Source organism: Astatotilapia calliptera, chromosome 15 (assembly GCF_964374335.1).
Source record: "Astatotilapia calliptera chromosome 15, fAstCal68.1, whole genome shotgun sequence".
NCBI lineage: Eukaryota > Metazoa > Chordata > Actinopteri > Cichliformes > Cichlidae > Astatotilapia > Astatotilapia calliptera.
In genome coordinates, this window is record NC_137436.1 from 3,546,643 (window position 1) to 3,568,638 (window position 21,996).

Consider the following 21,996-nt stretch of genomic DNA (forward strand, 5'->3'; position numbering starts at 1 on the left):
ACCTGGTGTGTGTCGAACAGGTGTCCTGAGTTTCCGTCGAGTGCTTCCGCTGCTACTCTCTGTGGGTTGGGAAGGTGTCACCTTCTCAGGAGCTGGTGATGACGAAGCTGGCACAGAGTTATGAGCCCGCAACGAGCGAGTCGACTCTGTTAATGAGAAGGAGATAGAAGAAGGAAATAAACAGCCAGGCTAGGCAGCAGGCGAGGAGATGTAGTGTGCTTTCTTGTCCAGCATCAGATAAGAAAATCAACATCACTTTGGTTAGCATAGCTTAGCATAAAGGCTGAAAAACAGGCAGCGTATAGTTAGCCTAGCTTTGTCCAAAGGTAACAAAAGGTGACTGTCAGCGACTCACAAACTTGTGTTGTGTGTGTATAAAAACCAAAATGTAACAGCAACATGCTGTGGCCGACTACTCCTTTGCCTGCTGCAGTGACTTCCTGGAGCGTTATCGTATTTATTGAACACGTCTGTGATGATACCTGTTGTGCTCGGCGTGCTGTTCGTGACGTTATGTGATGAGGATGAGGAGGGTAGTGAGTGTGTAGTATGGCGCGCAGCGCTACGCGTGCGTCCTGGAGCTGGCATTTCTGCTTTGCCGTTGACCATCTGAGGCGGCTGCTGCTTGACGGGGATGCTCTGCCTCAGAGAGGAGGGTCGTGAAGGGACAGGCGAAGGCTCCTTCTTTGCGTTCACTCTGGACGATACGCGTCTCTTCCTCTCTGGGCTAGAAATGAAATCAAAAAGTAACCGAGTGTGACATCAGGTTAAAAAATATATATATTTAAAGCTGCAGAGAAAGTTAAATTTCATCTACCTGGACGCGGTGCTGCTTGCAGGAGATTCGCTTCTCCTCCTCCTCCTCTTCATTACGTGCCGTGTCTGTCTGTCTGTAGTGTGTCGTGTCTGTCTGTCGGTGCCTTGTTTGGTCAGTTTATCAGTCAGGCCGTGGATGGCTTTGTAGTCAGCCAGGATGGGGCTGATATGCTCCTCAAACAGGGCAGAAAGCCTTAGGCTCATACTATAAATCTGAAGAAGTTAAAAAAAATAATAATTTGAGGATTTAATTTTATGGACCCATAAAATCTATATTATAGGCATAATGAGCTGTAAATGTGTGTGTTTGTGACCCTCACCCGAGACTTCTTACTGGGCGTGTAAGCTTTGGAATTACTAAAAATGAGCCTGACATCCTTGCAGAGCTCGATGGGAGACTGGTACTTTCCTTCCGTCAGCGTGTTGAGAACAGTGCCAAAGTCCATCGGTGATTCGACTATTTGCAGGTAGTCCTTGAAGAAGCAGAGGGACAGTTGGGATTTTTCATCTTTCATTGAATTGTTTTCAAAAGATGACAGAAAGGAGAGAGAGAGAGAAATGGGAAAGAAGTGAGAGAATAGAGAGGTTTGAAGTTTTTACTGTCAATGAGCTGAAAAGGAAAAAAAACCAGAAGTGAAAGAACTGCACCCTTCTTCTTTTGAAGAGAACTCAAGGCCACTGAAGCTGTGAGTCTGTTCACATCATGAATGAAGAGGCCTTTGCCTCAAACAGCACTCATCATAATTGAACTGGAGCCACTTGTGCCCCCTGAAAACACAAATCAATGTGATTGTGATGGAAATTTACAAGGAGCTAAAAATTCAGATCAGCTCCAGAGAGTTGAGTTTGATTCTGAGCTCGCAGGTCTGCACCGCACATAACACAAAAAGCGAGAGGTTTGTTGCATAGTTACCGGGTACTCTTGTAGGTCTACGGGTTCTCTGAAGGGCTCAGAGTCTTCACATTGAAAGATGAGATCCAGCAGCTCTTTGCAGCGTCCCTTCCACGCGTGAGGGTCGTACGAATGAGGTCGAGCTCGCAGCTGGCGCTGCATGGGTCGACGGGCCTGTGGGAATTAGTAAAAAAAACAGTAAACGGCCATTTCTGATACCGAACCTGCATCGACACTGACACTGTATCCGCTCGTGTGAATCTGTTACATATGTTACCTTGTGGTTCCGTGTGGATGTTCCAGGAGTATTAGTATCTTCGTCCTCTTCCTCGTCATCCTAAATAGGATAAAAGAAAAATAATCTAACATGTTTCTCTGTCAGCTTAATTAATTATATTTTTTAGCTCAATAATTCAAAAAAGAAGGAAAAAAAGCGAGATTAGTGTCTATTTTCAAAGCTTTACGCTTAACGTGCCCGGATCATCGTGTGAATGAATGCAGTGTAAGCATGCATACGGACAGTCACACACACCTCGTCTTCAGAGTCAGAGAAGGTCGCCTTCTTCATAGTTTTATAGAGGGGCATGATGTCTGTCAGACTTTGGTCCCTGTGGAAGAAATGAGGAGGAATCAGGAGTTATTCCTCTGTGATAGGACAGGGTCAATGATCTAAAAATTATTCATGTCAAATTATTAAACCCAAAAAGTCGACTGTTGCAGCTGTTGGGAAAGCTACATGTGGGGAATGAAACATTCATTGATGAGTAAGGAGGACATTTCGGATGATTATTTTCACATCACGTAACTGTGATTTAGTAACGCTCGACATTAAATGTGCTCACTTAATGAACTGCAGCATGAGGTCAGAGACAAACTTGGCGGTGGTGACGATGAATGACCCCGGCTCGTTGAACGTCTGGGCGTTGTGTTCTATGTAGCGAACCTCCCACATCAGAGAGGAGAGCCGCCTGAAAGGAAAACGCAGCTGTTACGGTCGGTCTCTTTCACACGCGCTCTGTATGTGATAACCCGAGAGGACGCACCTGTAGAAGCGGTTCACCAGCCTTTGGCGTATAGTGCTGAGGTCAGTGACGTAGGCCACTACTGTGCAGTACGTGGGGTACGCCTGCAGGTCCACTGGGAAGGCAAACGGTGCTGCAACATCTGTGTTTGTTGAAGCAAGTACGTGATAAGAGAAATACACATGAGTTATATTAGTGGTGCACATGAGCCAATGGGATCCACATTTGGTATTATGAGGAATTAAATCAGTTTAAACATAACAGAAAAACACGAACTGATTTATTTTCTATGGCAGGATGGTGTGCATGTGTTTCTTTAATCCATTTGCTGAAATTGATTTTGATTCCTTTCCAACAAAAAAAGCCCTGCAACAGCAATGCAAACACTTTTATCCTGTTTTTCTTTCTGCAGCTATTCTGAACATCCCTGTCTTAATTTAGATGTTTCCAATGGAGAAAAATATTTGATAAAAATCTTGTTCTGCAAAAAACAGTCTGCTCTTCATTATGATTACTTATTTCTCTTCATTTCCTTTCACCTATCGGACCATCATGGAGGATGTTTCTGTCCCTCAAATGCACTTTGAAGATGGCTGGCTCCAGACCCACATATCATACCCGGAACCTTTTATCATTTATTACATATAAATACCACGTGATAGCTCCATTTAACACTGTTAGGGAACAAAATCTCTCTCTTTTGGCATCTTTGCTTCCTGCACCCTTTCATCTCATCCTCATATCTCTGTTTAACTTTGTCACTGAATGGGGCTTTAGCATAACTGGAAAACATTCCTGATAGTGAACCATGGGCTAGATTTAGGACAAAACCCTTCCTTTACTTTAAAAATAGGAAACTTTAAGGATTTGCTAAATAGGCAGAGTGTCAGTTTTGTGACTGAAAGGTGTGGACTTGGTTCTTTTTGCTTCTAACTTTATTGTTCATATATTTGAAGAATTGTTTTCACTCAGAACACAAAATCAGAGTTGGAATTTTAATTTTTTATGTGTCTATGATAGTTTGCAGTAGGAGTGCTGATTTACTTGGAATGCCTGGGGAAGAGGTTATCAGCACAAACACATAATAGGTTTGGGTGTGACGGCTCAAAGCTCCGAGGGCAGTGCCAAAGCTCTTCACTGAATCCTAACACTGAATGCTGATACTGGTATTTTTGATGAAACAGAGCAGAACTTAGGATAACTTAGTGTGGAGCATTGTAGCTAGGAGCAAAGGCAAAATACAACAGACAAACCTTGGACATATCACAGTCAGCACAGTTAGTTTTTACAGTGACTAGAGTGATGTGCAGTGTTTCAGGTTTATAGTAGGGGTGCAACGATACTCGTATCGATATTGAACCGTTCGATACAGTGCTTTCGGTTCGGTACGCATATGTATCGAACAATACAACATTTGTAATTTATTTTATCAACTTTCCTTCTGACGATGCTGTCTGTGTTGAGCGCTCAGTGAATCTGCGTTCGACTACTCCGCCTAGGCTGCACTGTCGAGCGCAGATCCACTGAGCGTTCAACACAGACAGCATCATCAGAAGGAAGAGCGCAGGGCAAGCTAGCGAGACAGAAGTTAAACTCTCCTTTGCAACATGGCAAATTGAACCTCCCCCACCCTCATTCAGATCTGGCGTTTGGAATTATTTTGGTTTTCATGTGACGTATGACCCTGACGGTAAGCGCGTCATGGACTAAAGTAAAACAGTATGTTGGATGTGCCACGCAATGCTCAATTACATGGGTGGGAACTAGTGTGTTAGCGCAGTTAGCTCGTTAACGTGTTGGCCATCTAGCCCCACGCAGGGGTAGCTCGTTAACGGAGATTTGCCGTGTTGTGGCGTTAACGTCATTTCAACGAGATTAACGCTGACAGCACTAGTGGGAACACAACGAATATGACTGCACATTTACCCCGACATCATCCTGGTGCAAAGACAAGTGGAAGCAGACAAAAACAACAAGCATGCATGCTACAAACTTTACCCGAGTCATTTAGACAGCCGTTAGCACATGATTCTCCTTATGGGGACCTGATATGTTTAATATTGTGGCGAGCTCAGACAAGGAGGAGACGTCGTTTGGTCTTGCTTCCCATGAGCTAGCCAGGGAGCACAGCCGTTTATTGACATCTGCAGAAGAACACTGCCGCTAGCCAACTGCTCAGCGCGGCAACCGCACAGCAACAACAACACACAGAGCGCCCTCTGACCCCGGAAGGACACGCCGTCGCAGCGAGAAGGCGGCACCCGTCACTATGGCAACATAAACAAAACATAACTGTACAAACAGAACCCCGAACAGCCCTGACCCGCTACATAGCCCCCACCTAAGGGGTCAGTCGTCCCCGACGACCCCATTACCCCACACAAAGTCCTGCAAATGTCCAGGTGCCTTCTTTTGGCGCGCCGGCCGATCACGACCAGCGGGGGAAAAGTTACTCGGGTCAGAACATGGGGTGCCACCATCATCCCACTTCTGACACCAATGTGGCGAGCTCAGACAACGAGGAGACGGAGGTGTCGTTTGGTCTTGCTTCCCATGAGCTAGCCAGGGAGCACAGCCGTTTATTGACATCTGCAGAAGAACACTGCCGCTAGCTAACTGCTCAGCGCGGCAACAGCACAGCAACAACAACAACAACACCACACAGGGCGCCCTCTGACCCCGGAAGGACACACCGTCGCAGCGAGAGGGCGTCACCCGTCACTATGGCAACATAAACAAAACATAACTGTACAAACAGAACCCCGAACAGCCCTGACCCGCTACATAGCCCCCACCTAAGGGGTCAGTCGTCCCCGACGACCCCATTACCCCACACAAAGTCATGCAAATGTCCAGGTGCCTTCTTTTGGCGCACCGGCCGGTCACGGTCACTCGGGTCAGAACATGGGGTGCCACCATCATCCCACTTCTGACACCAATGTGGCGAGCTCAGACAAGGAGGAGACGGAGGTATCGTTTGGTCTTGCTTCCCGTGAGCTAGCCAGGGAGCACAGCCGTTTATTGACATCTGCAGAAGAACACTGCCGCTAGCTAACTGCTCAGCGCGGCAACCGCACAGCAACAACAACACACAGAGCGCCCTCTGACCCCGGAAGGACACACCGTCGCAGCGAGAAGGCGTCACCCGTCACTATGGCAACATAAACAAAACATAACTGTACAAACAGAACCCCGAACAGCCCTGACCCGCTACAATATGCTGCCGAGAATATAGCCCAGAAGAAGCGTATAGTATAGCTTTTATTTTGGAAAGAGCCATTTCTCTGTAATAAACTCTCTTTTCCAAAGATGAGTGATTCCTCAATCAGATACAGGTGTTACCGCGCCAGATCCGCGGCCCCGAACCGTAGTAAGGAAACCTCTGGCAGTTACTTGAAGGTTCCGTAACTGACTCGTAGCCGGAAACAGCTTACTATACAGGTCAACTCCGCTAGCAAAAAGATCGAAGGAGGCGTAGGAAACTGCTTCACCGAACTTTATTTCTTCTCTAAGGCACGAACACCGCGTACAGTGGGCTGAAACAGTTTACTCACAGCGAGCATCGCCGACACAACTCTGGCTGTCGAGGGAGTTATTATATTCCTTTTATTTATTTTCTTTTCGTCTCTTCTGTAGCTAACCGTTACTTTTTCCCCTTCTCCGCTCTCTCTCTTCACACACACCAGGCAGTCCCGCTACACACATCCCGAATACATTTCCCATCAGGCTTCATCCTTAAAGGGCCATGCCTGTAACACAGGGCTTGCAAAATCGCTAGCCCGACGCCCCGGGGCTCGCGAGCTATTGTCGGGCTATTGTAGGAAGGAAAAATATATGTCAATGCTTTTGCATTCTATCGGAAATGTAGCTGGGTAATTAGGTCATTGGCATCGGTGAGCCACTGTCAATATGTGACATATTGAAATCGCGTTTGAATTTGCGCTTGTTTTTTGCTTTCACTTTGCAATCGCGCGAACTGTGTATAGAGAGCGACAGTACTGATTGGTGAGTGATGATAATTTGTGCACCAATTCCTCTGACATCGTCTTATCAATCGTTAGCTTACTACGCAAACATGACGAGTGAAATCTCCCGCAGCAAGCTTAAACATATGAGAGGTTGATCGCGCAGAGAATCGCTGACCGTTGTGTGTGTGTGTGTGTGTGTGTGTGTGTGTGTGTGTGTGTGTGTGTGTGTGTGTGTGTGTGTGTGTGTGTGTGTGTAAAAGCAGCAGGATATACACTGAACAAAAATATAAACGCAACACTTTTGTTTTTGCTCCCATTCCCCATGGGATGGACGTAGAGACCTAAAATTCATTCCAGATACACAATATAACCATCCCTCCCAAACAGTGGTCACAAATCAGTCCAAATGTGTGGTAGTGGGCACATCTGCTATATTGAAATAATCCATCCCACCTCACAGGTGTGCCACATCAGGATGCTGATCTGACATCATGAGTAGTGCACAGGTGTACCTCAGACTGCCCACAACAAAAGGCCACCCTGGAATGTGCAGTTTTGTCTCACAGCAAAATGCCACAGATGCCACAAGCAATGAGGGAGCGTGCAATTGGCATGCTGACAGCAGGAATGTCAACCAGATCTGTCGCCCGTGCATTGAATGTTCATTTCTCAACCATAAGCCGTCTCCACAGGCGTTTCCGAGAATATGGCAGCACATCCAACCGGCCTCACAACCGCAGACCTCGTGTAACCACACCAGCCCAGGACCTCCACATCCAGCAGGTTCACCTCCAAGATCGTCTGAGACCAGCCACCCAGACAGCTGCTGGAACAATTGGTTTGCACAACCAAACAATTTCTGCACAAACTGTCAGAAACCGTCTCAGGGATGCTCAACTGCATGCCCGTCGTCCTCATCGGGGTCTTGACCTGACTCCAGCTCGTCGCCGTAACAGACTTGTGTGGGCAAATGCTCACATTCGATGGCGTCTGGCACGTTGGAGAGGTGTGCGCTTCACGGATGAATCATGGTTCACATTGTTCAGGGCAGATGGCAGCTGAGAATGTCCCAGTTCTTGCATGGCCAGCATACTCACCGGACATGTCACCCATTGAGCATGTTCGGGATGTGCTTGACCGGCGTATACGACAGCGTGTACCAGTTCCCACGAATATCCAACAACCTCGCACAGCCATTGAAGTGGAGTGGACCAACATTCCACAGGCCACAATTGACAATCTGATAGACTCCATGCGACGATGTGTTGCACTGCATGAGGCAAATGGTGGTCACACCAGATACTGACCGGTTCTGGGTCCCCAGACCCCCAATAGCGCAAAAAACTGCACATTCCAGGGTGGCCTTTTGTTGTGGGCAGTCTGAGGTACACCTGTGCACTACTCATGATGTCAGATCAGCATCCTGATGTGGCACACCTGTGAGGTGGGATGGATTATCTCAATATAGCAGATGTGCCCACTACCACACATTTGGACTGATTTGTGACCACTGTTTGGGAGGGATGGTTATATTGTGTATCTGGAATGAATTTTAGGTCTCTACGTCCATCCCATGGGGAATGGGAGCAGTAACAAAGGTGTTGCATTTATATTTTTGTTCAGTGTATTTTAGTTCTGCTGAGCCAAATAAGACAGGTCAGGGTGAAGAAGTTATGACAAATCAGACTATAAGGCAAAAAGAAAGTGCAGCTTTATGGTTTCATGGACAAAAGAATTTCTGTGGCTGCAATATGACGAGCTAAATAACCGGGGCTGCACATAAGTGGTCCGCAGGTGGGCATTCGCTGTGAAGAAAAAAAAAAAACGCGCACAAGATATGAAGTTGCAACGCGTGTTTGCATGCATAAGATTTTCTGGAGGAGGACAGACATTTGTTTAAAACTCTTAAAGATGTCGAAGAAGCTCCTTTAAGCAATTACTTTGGTGTTCCTCTACCTCCAAAGAAATGTCAGAAGGAGTCCGAACCACAAAAGAAGCGCGTATTCTCGGAAAAGTGGTTGCAGGAGGTGAGCTGGCTTCAAACAAATGATGAACGCACAGAGATGTGGTGCGGAATGTGCCGTGAAAATCCCACTCTAGCGGACAAAAACAGTGCCTTTTATATGGACGCAAACGCGCGTTGCAACTTCTTATCTGGTGCGCGCCTTTTATTTTGACAGCGAATGCGCACATGCGACCACTTATGTGCACCCGTGTAAATAACATAATGTTCTGCCGGGTGTGTTGTTGGTTTTCTCTCGATTTCTGAGTCGACAAGCGTCTTTGTTACTGGGACCAGTCATTTTAAGAAAGGCCCCCATTAGAACCCATGAGAAATGCAAGAAATGCATTATTGCTCAGTCTGCAATATCTTTCCCAGAACAAACACCAATTGCAAATAACATACTAAAAATAAACCTGAAAAATCTGTTTAGAACAGCGTACTATGTTGCAAAGAGTGAACTACCACTGGCAAAATTTAGCAGTCTTTGCAAGGTTCAAAAAGCAAATGGCCTCGATCTTGGTTCCACTTGTCTCTTACCCGTGACTTCAGTGGAAATTTCAAATTCAGGATCTGACACAGACTGATTCATGTCCTACACAGTTCTTACAAGTTCATAGAAATTTCTGTTCAAATAGAATCAAGTATTTGAGTTGATGATTGTAATTTTTATACAATGTTGTAAATTTGTTTTTCAACAATTTTTTGATTAATGTTTTGTTTCCTTTACAATATTATACTTTAATGTATAATATTGTAAAGGAAACAAAACAGGAAACAAAACATCAATCAAAAAATTGCTCTTTTTTATTCGGGCTACTTACATTTATTTTGGGCTACCAAAAACTGAAGAGTCCCTGCCCGAAGGGCTACCAGGGATTTTGAAATTTTGAGAGCCCTGAGATATATTTATTTTTTTAATTACTTTTGTTTCAGCAACATTAAATTTAAAAACTAATTTTAATAAATGACAAATTAAAAAGGCATGAACATTTTTTTGTATCGAAAAAATATCGAACCGTGACACCAAAGTATCGAACCGAACCGTGAATTTTGTGTATCATTGCACCCCTAGTTTTTAGGTACATTTCTACACAGAGATCGGTTCATAAGGAAAACTGCAGAGAGCACGAGAGCACCTGCATCTTTGCTCATTTTACTCAGCGCGCACATGGAGCTCTGCAACACGATACGTTATTTTTATGCATTTTACTTTTTTTATCGCTCTACAATAGGATCAGTTATAGAAAACTTTGAAATGTCTAGTAGTACAACGATGTTTAGTGTTAGTATGTGTGTAGTAGTGAGTAGTAATGTGTGTATTCTTACAGCAAAAAAGAGCAACGTGACCATTTATAGATGTGGTGCAGCTGCAGCAAGTTCATTAACATGATTGGAACCTGATCCCTGCTGATCCCCATGTTAATGATTTGACTGCACAGGTTTATATGGTGGAATCATTCTTTATAAAGCAGCCCTGCTCTGGATGAATCCTGAACACAACCCAAGCTCTTTGATTTACTCTGAGAACGACTCCCTCGACTTCCAAGACCCCTCGGAGCCCGCTCGTTTCTAACACAGTCCATTGCCCTCATATCAAAACCAGTTGACATGCAAATTTGCGCTGCTTTTGGTAGATTGCATTGGTCATTATTTAAAAGTACCAAGTCTTACATACGTACATACGTATATTGAATGTGACACGTGACACAAACACAAATGGAGAATGTAACATTGCATTTCAATAAATGTAATATGAATGAAAATCAAAAGAATTGGGACAGACTTAGATTTTTTTTAAACATATAGATGTTAATAATCGTTGTTTGTGAAACGATGTTCGTGCAAAGTTTCGTTTAAATTTGCACACCGATTAACTCTTTAAAGCCGGTCGGAGCGGGCTTACCATCAGGGCCTTATGAGCCAATACTGGTGTTTTTAAAAGTTATGTTTGACTTTATGACTTTCTGTGTCGTTTCTGGGATGCTTAGGACTCATATTGCACTGCTGGAAATAGTTTATTTTGATGCACATGCTGTTTTTTTTGCAAATTTGCATTGTAAGATTTATTTTCGTTTTTTCCTGCAGTATATAAAAATTGGTGTATTTCAAAAATAAAACTATGAAGACACTTAAAATAAATTTCCTGTGGTAGGAAACTATTTTGTGCAACTTTTTTGTATTTACAGTTTTGAGGGATAAGCTTCTTAAATTTCTCTAACTAGAAATATATGTTAAAAAAACAAAAACAATTTTAAATTTTTTTGTAGTTTATTGCACGTTTTTGCAATTTATGTAATTACTATGCACTTAATGCAGACATATTATTAAAATTTGGGCTATAATGGTTGTATTGATGTATATCAACTTGAAATGCTCCCAAAAATGGCTCCACAGCATGTAAAAATATAATATAAGCTCTGGCGCACTTGGTTCTATGGTCGGTCTTAAAGGGTTAAGGAAGACATGAATACAGACTTATATAGATATGTTATAATCAATATAGCTGGCTGACTGTGTGTTCATAAATTAGCCATATAACCTGCCACTCCCACATACTTGCAGCTTCAGCATCACACCAATTTGCCCTGCTAAGTAAATCTGAGGCCAAGCGTGCTGTGCAGTGAGAGCTTGTGTGTGAATCTGTGTCTAATCCCCAAACTGTCACTAGAGGGAGCCATCACACCATCTTTCTTCCACTAGCAGGCCTTCAGTCTGTTCCTAATGTGTCATTACATCACTTAACGGGAATTCATGAAAGCACCTTAACATTTAGTTCACTGTGTTAGCGGCTTACTCCTTTGACCATATGATCCTGGCCCCTGGCTGGTTCATCTGACTCATGGGCTAAGAGTGGTGACTCACACTGGGAAGAGTCATCCAGCTGCTACCTTACAAGAAATGCGCCCTCATGGCGGAACTTCATATCACCGCTTACGTGGCTAATGTTAACGGGCGCTTCGTGACATCATACCGAGCGTGCAGAGCTGGTCGATGGCTTTGATGATGCGTTCGCACTCCTCGGCGCGTGTGCGGCAGCCCCATTCACCGTCCAGGGGAACGTACAGCAGCTCCTTCTGCTCCTCCTCGATGAGCGGAACACTCTGGCCCAGCTCATCCGGAAACGTGGCTGCAAAGACATAAGGACAAAACTGTCACAACTGTAAGCTGTTAAAACTGAAGGAATGAGTTCTTTGTTGTTTTTCAGATGAGCACCGCATTTCAGATTCCTACCATCATCGGGGATGGGTTCCATATCCCAAGGACTCATCTTCTCTGTGTCTCCATTATCCCAGCTGGATGGGAAACAGGGTTGGATTATAATCATCATCATCATCATCATCATCATCACATTGTAATCTTAGTATTTTGTTAGTTCTTTTGTATTTTACAAAGTCGGCATGTAGTATTGAGCATACCGCTTCATTCTTTAACAAGGTTTCAAATAATGAAGCGCTCAGTAAACATACAATATATGTATCAGTGGTTCAAACTGTAAAGTCACAGCAATGCAAAAGGTATTTTTTCCAAGCCACGAGGTGTTTCGTGCAATAGTGAGGGAGATGCAGCATAATCACAAGCAGCTATCTGTCCGAGTTTGTCCAAGCAAGTAAATTCCTGTTAAGTGTTAATGGGAATATTTTAATGACAAATATTCTGTTGGTGTTTCAGGATGTAAGAACCTGAAATCGTTAAATAATAGTATTCACTATTATCTTTTTGTACCAGGAGACCAACTGGACAGTAGACAAAGTGGGAACTGATTGGAGGGTTTCACACTTTTGCAACAGCCAACATCAAAGAAAACAAAGAAGACCAAAAAAAAAAAATCCTGGTTGAAATTTCTCTGACTCATAGCGTGCCATTTTTGGGGGAAGTTTCATGGTGTCACTAGCTCTATCAAGTATGCCTCGTCTACGTTATCGTATGCCATTGTTGTACATGACTGTAGTGGAGTCTAGTAGAAACTGTCTGGTGGTGATTACATCATCTATACTTTGGCTTTCTAACCTACTGTTTCAGCGTCTCAGAGATATTTCTGGCATTCAGAGGAAAAACACGTCAAGTATGTAGTGACTGTCATCATCACCTTTGAATCTGATGACAGTCAATGTGACACTTTGCTCCTCTTTACTTCCTTTTCCTCACCATCACCAGCGAGTTCTTCTGAATGTGATTCATGTTGGTCTTGTTTGCGTCATCCCTTTGATCTAATTTCTTTGTTTCTGTATGCATCTCTGCCTGTGCACATTTTTGTTCTTATACAGACCGTCTTGCAGTCTTGCCGATGCAAGACGGTCCTACCTAATGCGAATGCAACGGATTTGCTGTCATGCCAAAAAGAAGTGCAACCCTGCTGAGAATAGAGCAAATCCAAGCTGTGGTCATACCAGACATTGTAGCACTGGAACAAGCTGTCAGGATACTGGGACTGGTAGGGCTCCTGGCTCTCAATGGTTCCAAACCACCAGGCATCATCGATCACTGACCGAAACCTGTCACCTATGGAGACATCACATTACTACAGAGAACTCTGCAAAAAAGAAAATGAATGTCATTTACGATATCATTTATATTTGAGTGAAGTCGCACTGCAAAGGTAAAACTGACCTATGCGCCACTGCCTTTTTCTGGCGTTGTCAAACTGCTGCCGCAACACCAAGAAGTCGATTACATCAGGCATGTCGTGGTACCTGCAAGTAGTCAAGAGATTTGTAGTAGCGGTTCACTTCTGTATGCATAAAGTATATGCTATCTGCTGTCAGGAAATATTACTGCAGTCAGTGTTTTTATCAATAACCTCTTGTCTTGTGTAAAGATATGAAACCTTGCTGAAATGTGAGTTTTATAACTGCCATGTTGCAAAGTTGAAGAGAGACCATATAACATGATATAAGACAAGAGTCCCGTAGTGTTTTAGAAAGAGTAATGACGTCGGCTCATCTTAAAAGCTGATAAATGTTTGGCATGTATTGCAGTCTGTTTAAACTCTTTTACAACAGCAGTTATTCCACAGATGATTTTAGCCAGAGCCAAAGAAAAACTATCAGTATTTATAAAACAGCACACACATTTTTGTTTCTCAACTCAGAAATGAACTTTTCTACTTCTTTAAAGTATCAACCAAATTAGTACTGCCGAGTACTGATTTGCATGCAATCAGCTGGTGCCAAATTCGGGTATTAGAACACATCTGGACGAAAGGAAGATGAAGAGCGAGTGAGACCATGTGCCGTTAATTCAGTTATGTGTCAACAATCACACAGGCCAATGGCAGCAGCGGTGTGCAAAAAGCAGCCTTGGGTGGGGCTACGCTTTTCAAAACGCAAAGCAGGCGACACAAAGCTGGCCGTGACAACACATCTAATCTGGGGAAGCACCTTGTCAGACTCAAGAATACATCTAAAAGCTGTGGAGTGTTTGACATCTTGAAAGCCAAATACACCAGAGGTCTGTTGCCAACATATGAGCCACTGAACCCACGGATGATGGTCGGGACCCTACATCTTCTTCAGATAATTAGGTAGCTGGATAAAAATGTTTTATGTATTATTTTACAAAAAGCTGTACTGGAAAAAGGTATAACTGGGAAACAGTCCCAAATTCCCCAAACACCGGCTCTGGTACCAGCATTGTTTCAAACGTGAAAGGTACCAAACCCTATTGTTAGGGTAACTAAGTAAGATAACAGAGTTGCATTCTGACTTGTAGTCAGAGGCCAGATATGAGTCAGGAAAAACCCTGTACTCTTATGTGGAGGCAGAGAGAGACACTTACTTCATAGAGAAAGATCCCCCGGTTAATTTTCCAGTGTCTGGGTCCAGAAACGCCAACTTCAGGCAGCACAGCGTGGGCAAACCCACCTCATACTTGATGCCAACTATCTTCATCAACTCCTGCTCCTAAATGCCACAAAAAAGACATAACGAGCATGTTTGAGTTCTCAAGACAAAAAAATTAAGCAAACCATCCTGAAAGTCTCGATTAATGATTCCTCTTTCAGTTATTTCTTGTTCTTTCCTACAGGAAAGCCCCAAGTCAAGGGTTTGGTGTTTTTTTTTGTTTGTGTGTAGGGTGCAGGTTTGTTTCCAGCTGAGAAAAAGTGAAACTTAAAGATAGAAGTCTGGCTGTACAAAATACTAAGAGAAAATAAAAAGACGTCGTAGAAGAAAACGCTGCATTTCATACACTACAAGCAGCACATTCACAAGGAAGCACACTGTGCCCGCAATGCATTATGTTCTGCTGTCTGCACAGGAATTGCTATTTCAGCTTCCTCACGCAGAAGGACAGAAAAAAAATGAAATGTATACCAAATATAAAATGCAATCCTATAAACTGTTGCTCTCAAGTGTTAAAGTGTCTGAAGTTGGTGGCTTTTTTTCATTCTTCCGTAGACAGCTCCATATGCAGTTTCATAACCTTTTTTTTATGCTCGGTAGACATTTGTCTTTCGGTAGAGAGACGTTTTTAGGAAAGAAAAAATAAGATTAAACTAGGAGTGTGAAACCAGACGTGTGGCGGAGATAAAGAAGCCACACCGGTGAAAGGTTTGCAGCAAAAATCCTGTCGAATTTTGCATTGCAACAAAACAGCAGTTAATGATTACACTAACATGTGCGTGAATCCCTGGGTCCTGCTATGTATTCCTAGGAGGACAGTGTCATTTTTTTTTTTTTTTTTTTTTGCCTTATTTTGTTTTAATCGTGTCCCGTCTGGCAGCTTTTGCAATCACAAATAGGAGCTGAGCGACTGTCGTGCCAAACACATTTTGCTTTTCCAAGATCAGCTCTATAAAGTCTCTATAGGATCTTCTTGTTCAGGGTTTAACTGTTTATTTCTTCATTTCTATTCATGTTATTCCAGTTATTACATTCAATGGGGTATACAGTATGACACAGGTAACAAATCAACACTCTTCTAGTGGTGTGTGTGTGTGAGAGTGTGAGAGAGAAAGAGAGAGAGTGTCAAGTGTGAGTGTGTTTGTGTGTTTTTGTCACCAAATGTACTTGAAAATGAGGGTGGAAAGCTGCAATGATGGCCCTCAAGAGCTCAGGCAGACAGAGATGGATCCGGGAAAACTGGGTAATCCCCATCCCTGCAGGACAAGAAGGGAGGGCCTAGATGGGGCACCCAAAGCCAAGGGGCGCGAGTCCCAGATGACCAGAGGCAGCAGGCAGCCGACTCCACTAGAGGCCAGTCATACTAGCGTGAGCCGAGATCAGGGCTCCATGCGCCAAAGAACCACCCGGCAGATCGCGGACCACCAAGGAAGTGGGTCAACGACCACGCCAGAACATCCAGCCACGCGCACCAACAAATATCCACATCCCAGTGGGAGGGGGTAGCAGGGTGAACCCCTCCATACACGACCATGTCCCACACGGACCAAAGCTCAGCAAGCCCACAGCGTCTTTTTTAAAAATTTCTCATGGGCTCGCCTTTTTACCTTTGGATGTCTACATTCTTAAAAGAGAAATGTCACTGAAAATATGACACCTTCAAAATGTCAGTGAAGCCAGGATACAACTGCGGTTCACTGCATATTTAGGAGAGAGGCAGCGCTTTTCAGAGAAACGCTGCTTTGGTTCGGATTTTACTGTCAAACTGTTTCTTACCCGGAGCTCCATCTTGTGCCACGGCTGCTTCTTAGGATTGATGCTGTAAATTTTTTTCTGTTTGGCCATCTCCACGTAAGCTTCATGGCCCTGTCTGAAGTAGTACACCTGCACACACACACATATGCAAAAGAATTAACGGCTTTAACTGCACTTGTAAATTCCTTTGGTGCGCGTTTGCAATGTAATTACAACGACATGGCATAACTGCTCGAGATGTGCCCTTTTGTTTTCATGGGTGTAATGACCGTTAATGCCACATGAGGTCTCTGACTTGTGATGCAGACTTTAGTCCTTGTTGCCATGTAAAACATGACCCTGTGTTTTGGTGTGAGCAGACATGTGGTGAAGATGCGGTCGGCGTGTACCTCGTCGCCCATCTGGGGTATGTAAGGACATCTCCGGGGGACCGTGTCTGTGATCCAGGCAGAGGGAAGCCATTCCTCCAGAGTTAGCCCTTGCTCCTGAAACTGCGTCCTCTGCAAGACGCACAGCAGAATAAATATGACACGTACACTGCTTATAATCCGGCGTGAAGCAAAAGACCTGACTGAATTAAGTTAGTTCATTCGTCAGCTTCAAATAACTTCGGAGAAGGAAAATGCAGTTCATTACTGATAACAAACCTTCCTCTTCTCCTTTGGCTTCTTCTTCTTTGGTAATGCGCCATCTTTATCTGCTTTGTCTTTCTTCCTTTCCTTCTTCCCCTCCCTCTTCTTCTCCCCGTCCTCCTCTGAGCCGCTGCTTTTCTTCTTCACTTTAACGCTCTTCTTGGGCGGTTCAAGGTTGATCCCGGCATCGGCTGTCCAGTCCGAATAATCGCTGGAGTAATCGCTGCAAATACATCACAGGGCCGAGATTAAACACACAGATGTGCGGCGTCTGCTCGTGCCGCGTTCTGATTTGCATTTAGTGTGCGAACGCATCGTCGGGAGATGAGTGACGTGATAAATTGGAGATGCGCTCGGTGTTTCTTACCTCGAACTACTATGCTCATCTGGCCAGGGCTCCTTCTCCTCTTCATCCTTCTCCTCCTCTGAGGAGTGCCCGTTTATTTGCCGTACCTCCACCTCTCCCTGAAAACACATACAAAATTAAATTAGGACACAAAAGCAAATGGACAAAAAAAAGACAAAGAAAGACAAAAATCATTATAATAAAATGTAAAATCCTCAGAACATCAAAACTTAAAACTATTCACTAAATTCGTAACAATGCAGTATGAATATGTACCTCTGAGGTGCTATCATCCTCATCTGCAGCCTCAGCACTCTGCCGACTTGTCTCCTCCATAGCAGCGCGGGTTTGATAGCCATGGTTACCTTGGCTCCTCCTCGCTTCGTCTACCACACACTCTGATGTCGGATGAACCTGGAAAAGCAAAGAACGGAGCTGAGTGTAACCAAAGTCCTGCGTTTGAGACATTTCTGGTTAAGAAATTAAAAAATTAAAAGAAAAAATCATAATAAAACAGCCATAATCTAGTCGAACAGCTATGCTCATGAACTCACCCTGCTCTCCTTGGGGAGAGAGTGGAGAGTACGTCTTCTCCTTTCTGACTGATAAATATTGATCTCTTCCTCTCCTTTAGCTTCACGCCAGTTCACTTGTCTCCTGCACACACACAGATCACGAGGTTCGTCATATTTAGGAGATCCTGTGCCCCAGAGAATGTGAGAACGTGTTTGTGTACATATCTGTTTCAGGAGTTACCTGACAGAGGCTTCTTCGAGCTCAGGGACCAGCACCCTGCGGCTCCAGGCTACCAGATCTCCCTCTGTGGCCATTTGGCTGCGAGGGGCGTTGCTGTGCATCTGGCGGACCCCCTCGATCTGCCCGCTGCGCCGTAGACCCACGTTGGGCGGGGAGTGCACCTCAGTGGGAGATCCCACAGATCCTGAGGGGTGGGGGAGGAGAGATAGGGTTTCACTTAAACTGTTGGGGAACTGTTGCACAGCACTAAATAAATGATGAGCCCACAAGCAAAATCTCAGAATTATTTCCAGTAGACCTTCTGTTAAGGTGTGACATATGGGACACTTCAGTGCATCACAGTAGAAAACTTTGATATAAAATGAGAAAGTAATGAGAAATAAATTGGAAAAATCTGTAACTAGAAATTATTTGAATTATCAATAATAATAATTAAATCTGAGATTCTGAATTTTAAAAAATAAATGAAACTCATTGATTACATAAAACCCACAGAATTATCTGCAGTTTTCTTCCAAAACCAGAAGTTTAAAGCTCAAGTTCATGTTTTTCTTATTTAAATTATTTTTTAAAAAAAGAACAATTTTCCATTTATTTTATCTCCCGTGATTAATCGACTAATCACCAAGGACTCAAACACAATTGGTTTGCATAGGTAAGAAATAGGAGTTTAAAAAATACTTTTTTAAAACGTGACTTCAAATAGTAGAGAGTCGATTATTAAGTATTTTAGGAGCCCATCAGCTAATCTGCTGACTCTGGGGACATAACACAGGGGCTCAGGTGCAGCCAGTAGATATACAGGCTGAGACGACCAGTCACTGCTTAAGAATGCAAATAAATTTAATGCAGCTAGTAAAAAGCTTAATTGTCTTCAGCTGATGGTTTTGAGACTGAACATTTTTTTGTCTCCACACTGGCCGTTTACCAGCATGTACCCATGATGTCTGATGTCACTGGTCAATAAAACCAACACCACAAATGGAAGCTGGGACAAGCTTTGTCTACAGATGTCTTCATCTTTACATGCAGATATCAGTTATTAAGCCACCGACTGATGGAATCTATAAAGGGAAAAAAAGTGTTCTTTCATAATGCAGTTGGCTCACACTCTATTTTCATGTGCTACCACGGAGCACCAGAGCTGAGGACACAAATAGTTCTGATCTTCTGTACTCATCACTCTGAGAATTAATTGACCAAATAAAAAATCATATCCCACAAACACACATTACCTACTCTCAGTGTGCTCTGTGAAAACAGGTTCCCTGCATTCACTAACTCTTTGAATCGGGGGGGGGGGTTTATTACATTTCCTGTTTAAAATTCCACTGAGACACTTATTTACATAATTGCAGTTGTTGCAAATTATGCATTATTTCATTGAATAGTAATAAAAAAAACTCTCTTCACGATCCACGAATCATGTTGTCAACCTAAAGGTCTGAGAAAACATAAATAGTGGCTGTAATACATGTGCTGTTAATTCTACAAATTAATCAATCACAGCAAACACGTCTGCTTCAAGTGTAAGATGATGCTCCAACATATTAGTGCTGCTATGGATAGATGTGAATAATGACTGGAATCCAGGAAAATGAGAACAAAAGAAATTTGGGTGGGGAATGAATCAGAATAAACAGTCAGCATCGCTTTAATGTCATGACTCCTACCTCTGCTGGACCTGGTGTTTGAGGCAGCAGCAGAGATGTCATTGGTTCCCAGTCTTTGGTCCTGTTCCTGCTGCAGCCTCTGAATCATGGTGTCCAGAGGACTGGGACCATCCACCGCCTGTTCACTCACCACTTGATTCAGGCCTGCCAGGAATAGCGCAAAAGTGAGAGAGAGAGAATTTTAAAAAATGAGCTTAAATCCAACCATTGTTACAGCCATGACGAATACAACTGCTGCCTAATAACTTAACTATCTCTGCTGTGCCTTACTAACACATTTCATTAACTGCTGATTGCTTCTGTTTATATCCCAGCCAACAGCCTTATGAACTCTAATCTTAATTGCCATTGCTACTGTAGTTTCAATAAAAGCCTCACATTGAGCTCATTTAAAGACAGATAAGATTATTGTCAGGCTATGACAGCACAGACAGATGGTCTCTGATAAGACAGAAGACAGCATCACCTCCAGGCAAATATCTAAAGCGCATAAGCAGAACTCCAAAGAAAGAGGTCTTATTTCAGCCTGAATACCTGAGGAAGTGACCCCCATCTGAGGAATCAGCTGCTCATCCCTGCAGTCCTCCCTTCCGGGCACCAGCCGCTGGTATCTTGGTGGATGTGGATTCCCATCCACATCCACCAGGAAGGGAGGGGGCATTAGGTGTGGAGCTTGCTGAGTTTGTTCGTCCAGCACGTAGTTATTGGCATCCCGGATCAGTGGCCGGTAGTCGGTATGGAAGAACATCTGATCTGCTATCTGAAACAGTTTTGAGGTTGAGAGGGTGCGGCGCTGTTGTTATTACTAATAACATGCGATGAGTTGTCGTGTATGTGCATAAATATTGCAGGTCAGTTTACCTTGTCGTACTTGCTGCTGGAGCCGAAGCCAAAGATGAGCAGGTGACCGTGGGAATCGGTGGCTGCAAAGTGCTGCCCATCTGGACTGCATTTGCAGTCGAACAGCGCTCCGTGCCCTTGGCCCTCAATCTATCAAGGGTGAGACAGAGTGGAGGGGAAATCTTAAAACTGCACTGTAGCTATTTGAACTGCATGGGCACGACCCACTATTAATGTCTTGTCAGCAAGCCAGCAGAATTGTCCAGAAAGAAATATGCACACAAAGAACAAACATCAAACAGTTTGTAGCACAACAGTAGCCTGTTTATGCAAACCGACAGGACACCTGCAGAAAGCAAAACTTCTTCAACAGGAAATCAGCAAGAAACCCCTGACTGCTCTGACCGTCAGCCAGCTGCTGCTTTTGGTTTGATCTGCGGGTTTTCCTTCATTCTCACAAAGGCTCCATTCAACTACAAGATGGAAATATGCCTTTATAGCTTCTCACACTTCTCATTCATGCAAAAGTGCCAAACTCAAACAGCACATAGACTACTCAGTTTTATACACCTTGCATGTGTTTTTGCCCAGCTGGATGACAGAGTTGTTGGAAATTAGCACCATAATTTTGCTACAATAGAAATACCGATTCAAAAGAATTCAAGCTTAAAAGTGAAACCAGGGCATCCTGTAAACAGCCTCTGCCGTCCTGCACTAGTGACATTGTTCAGAGAGTCTGTGCAGCAGGTATGGGCCTCAACAGCAACTTTGAAGCCGTGCGGTTTAGAGGGGACCTTGTTTCTGTGGGCTATGAGTGGGCTGTGTCCTCTGTTGGTGCTGGTAGTGGTCAGTGAAATTTGTTTTATCGAGTCCAAAGTCACCACAGGTGTGTACCAGGAGATTTTAGACCATTTCATGCTTCCACCCACTCACAAGCTTTATGTAGAGGGAGCTCTCCCTACCCCACAGCGCCCAAACGACTACCAGATGATTCGCTGACCATGTTATCACAATGTTATTACTGTGTGAAGGCCCCTATAACAGCAACCTGGGATTCAACAACACCTCAGCAGTGCCCGATCTGATCACCTCCATCCCAGCCCGCAGTGATGCAGTGATATGCAGGCAGCGAGTTTAAAAATGAAGATACTCTCCAGAGGCTGGACCGATCTTCAGGGTTCAGACAGCTTTAAAAGCTACGTTATTTACATCACTGTGTAAAGTCAATGAGAGCTGATCTCTCTAATAGGGTCATCTCAGGCACTCGGCTCTGACAGTAAGCCACACCCACCTGCTGTTCACATTTTCTGCTTAAGAGGGGCAGCCAATTAAGAGCAAGGCATCTTAAAAGCAGAGGGAGGAGGGAGTTAACAGGGCTTGTTGCAGGCAGAGGATGAAGTGAGGGGGTGCACTAAGGCCCGGTGTAAGATAATTAAGGATTATGCAGTTCC

General features: G+C 44.0%; 1 protein-coding gene across 1 annotated transcript in view; it reads right to left on the bottom strand.

Moving 5' to 3' along the window:
- Positions 1-21,996, bottom strand: part of phip (PHIP subunit of CUL4-Ring ligase complex) — a 40,550-nt gene that overhangs the window by 1,277 nt on the left and 17,277 nt on the right. Inside the window, exons 16-39 of the mRNA XM_026194205.2 lie at positions 20,567-20,695; positions 20,240-20,465; positions 19,706-19,849; positions 18,033-18,216; positions 17,831-17,933; positions 17,553-17,690; positions 17,298-17,395; positions 16,946-17,153; positions 16,688-16,798; positions 16,320-16,427; positions 14,479-14,603; positions 13,312-13,394; positions 13,092-13,203; positions 11,935-11,996; positions 11,675-11,830; positions 2,752-2,872; positions 2,551-2,676; positions 2,241-2,316; positions 1,986-2,045; positions 1,730-1,882; positions 1,137-1,289; positions 818-1,029; positions 483-727; positions 3-146 (exon numbers count right to left, since the gene is read on the bottom strand). Of these exons, the coding sequence (XP_026049990.2) occupies positions 3-146; positions 483-727; positions 818-1,029; positions 1,137-1,289; positions 1,730-1,882; positions 1,986-2,045; positions 2,241-2,316; positions 2,551-2,676; positions 2,752-2,872; positions 11,675-11,830; positions 11,935-11,996; positions 13,092-13,203; positions 13,312-13,394; positions 14,479-14,603; positions 16,320-16,427; positions 16,688-16,798; positions 16,946-17,153; positions 17,298-17,395; positions 17,553-17,690; positions 17,831-17,933; positions 18,033-18,216; positions 19,706-19,849; positions 20,240-20,465; positions 20,567-20,695 (3,277 nt within the window). The remainder of the gene's footprint in view (positions 1-2; positions 147-482; positions 728-817; positions 1,030-1,136; positions 1,290-1,729; positions 1,883-1,985; positions 2,046-2,240; positions 2,317-2,550; positions 2,677-2,751; positions 2,873-11,674; positions 11,831-11,934; positions 11,997-13,091; positions 13,204-13,311; positions 13,395-14,478; positions 14,604-16,319; positions 16,428-16,687; positions 16,799-16,945; positions 17,154-17,297; positions 17,396-17,552; positions 17,691-17,830; positions 17,934-18,032; positions 18,217-19,705; positions 19,850-20,239; positions 20,466-20,566; positions 20,696-21,996) is intronic.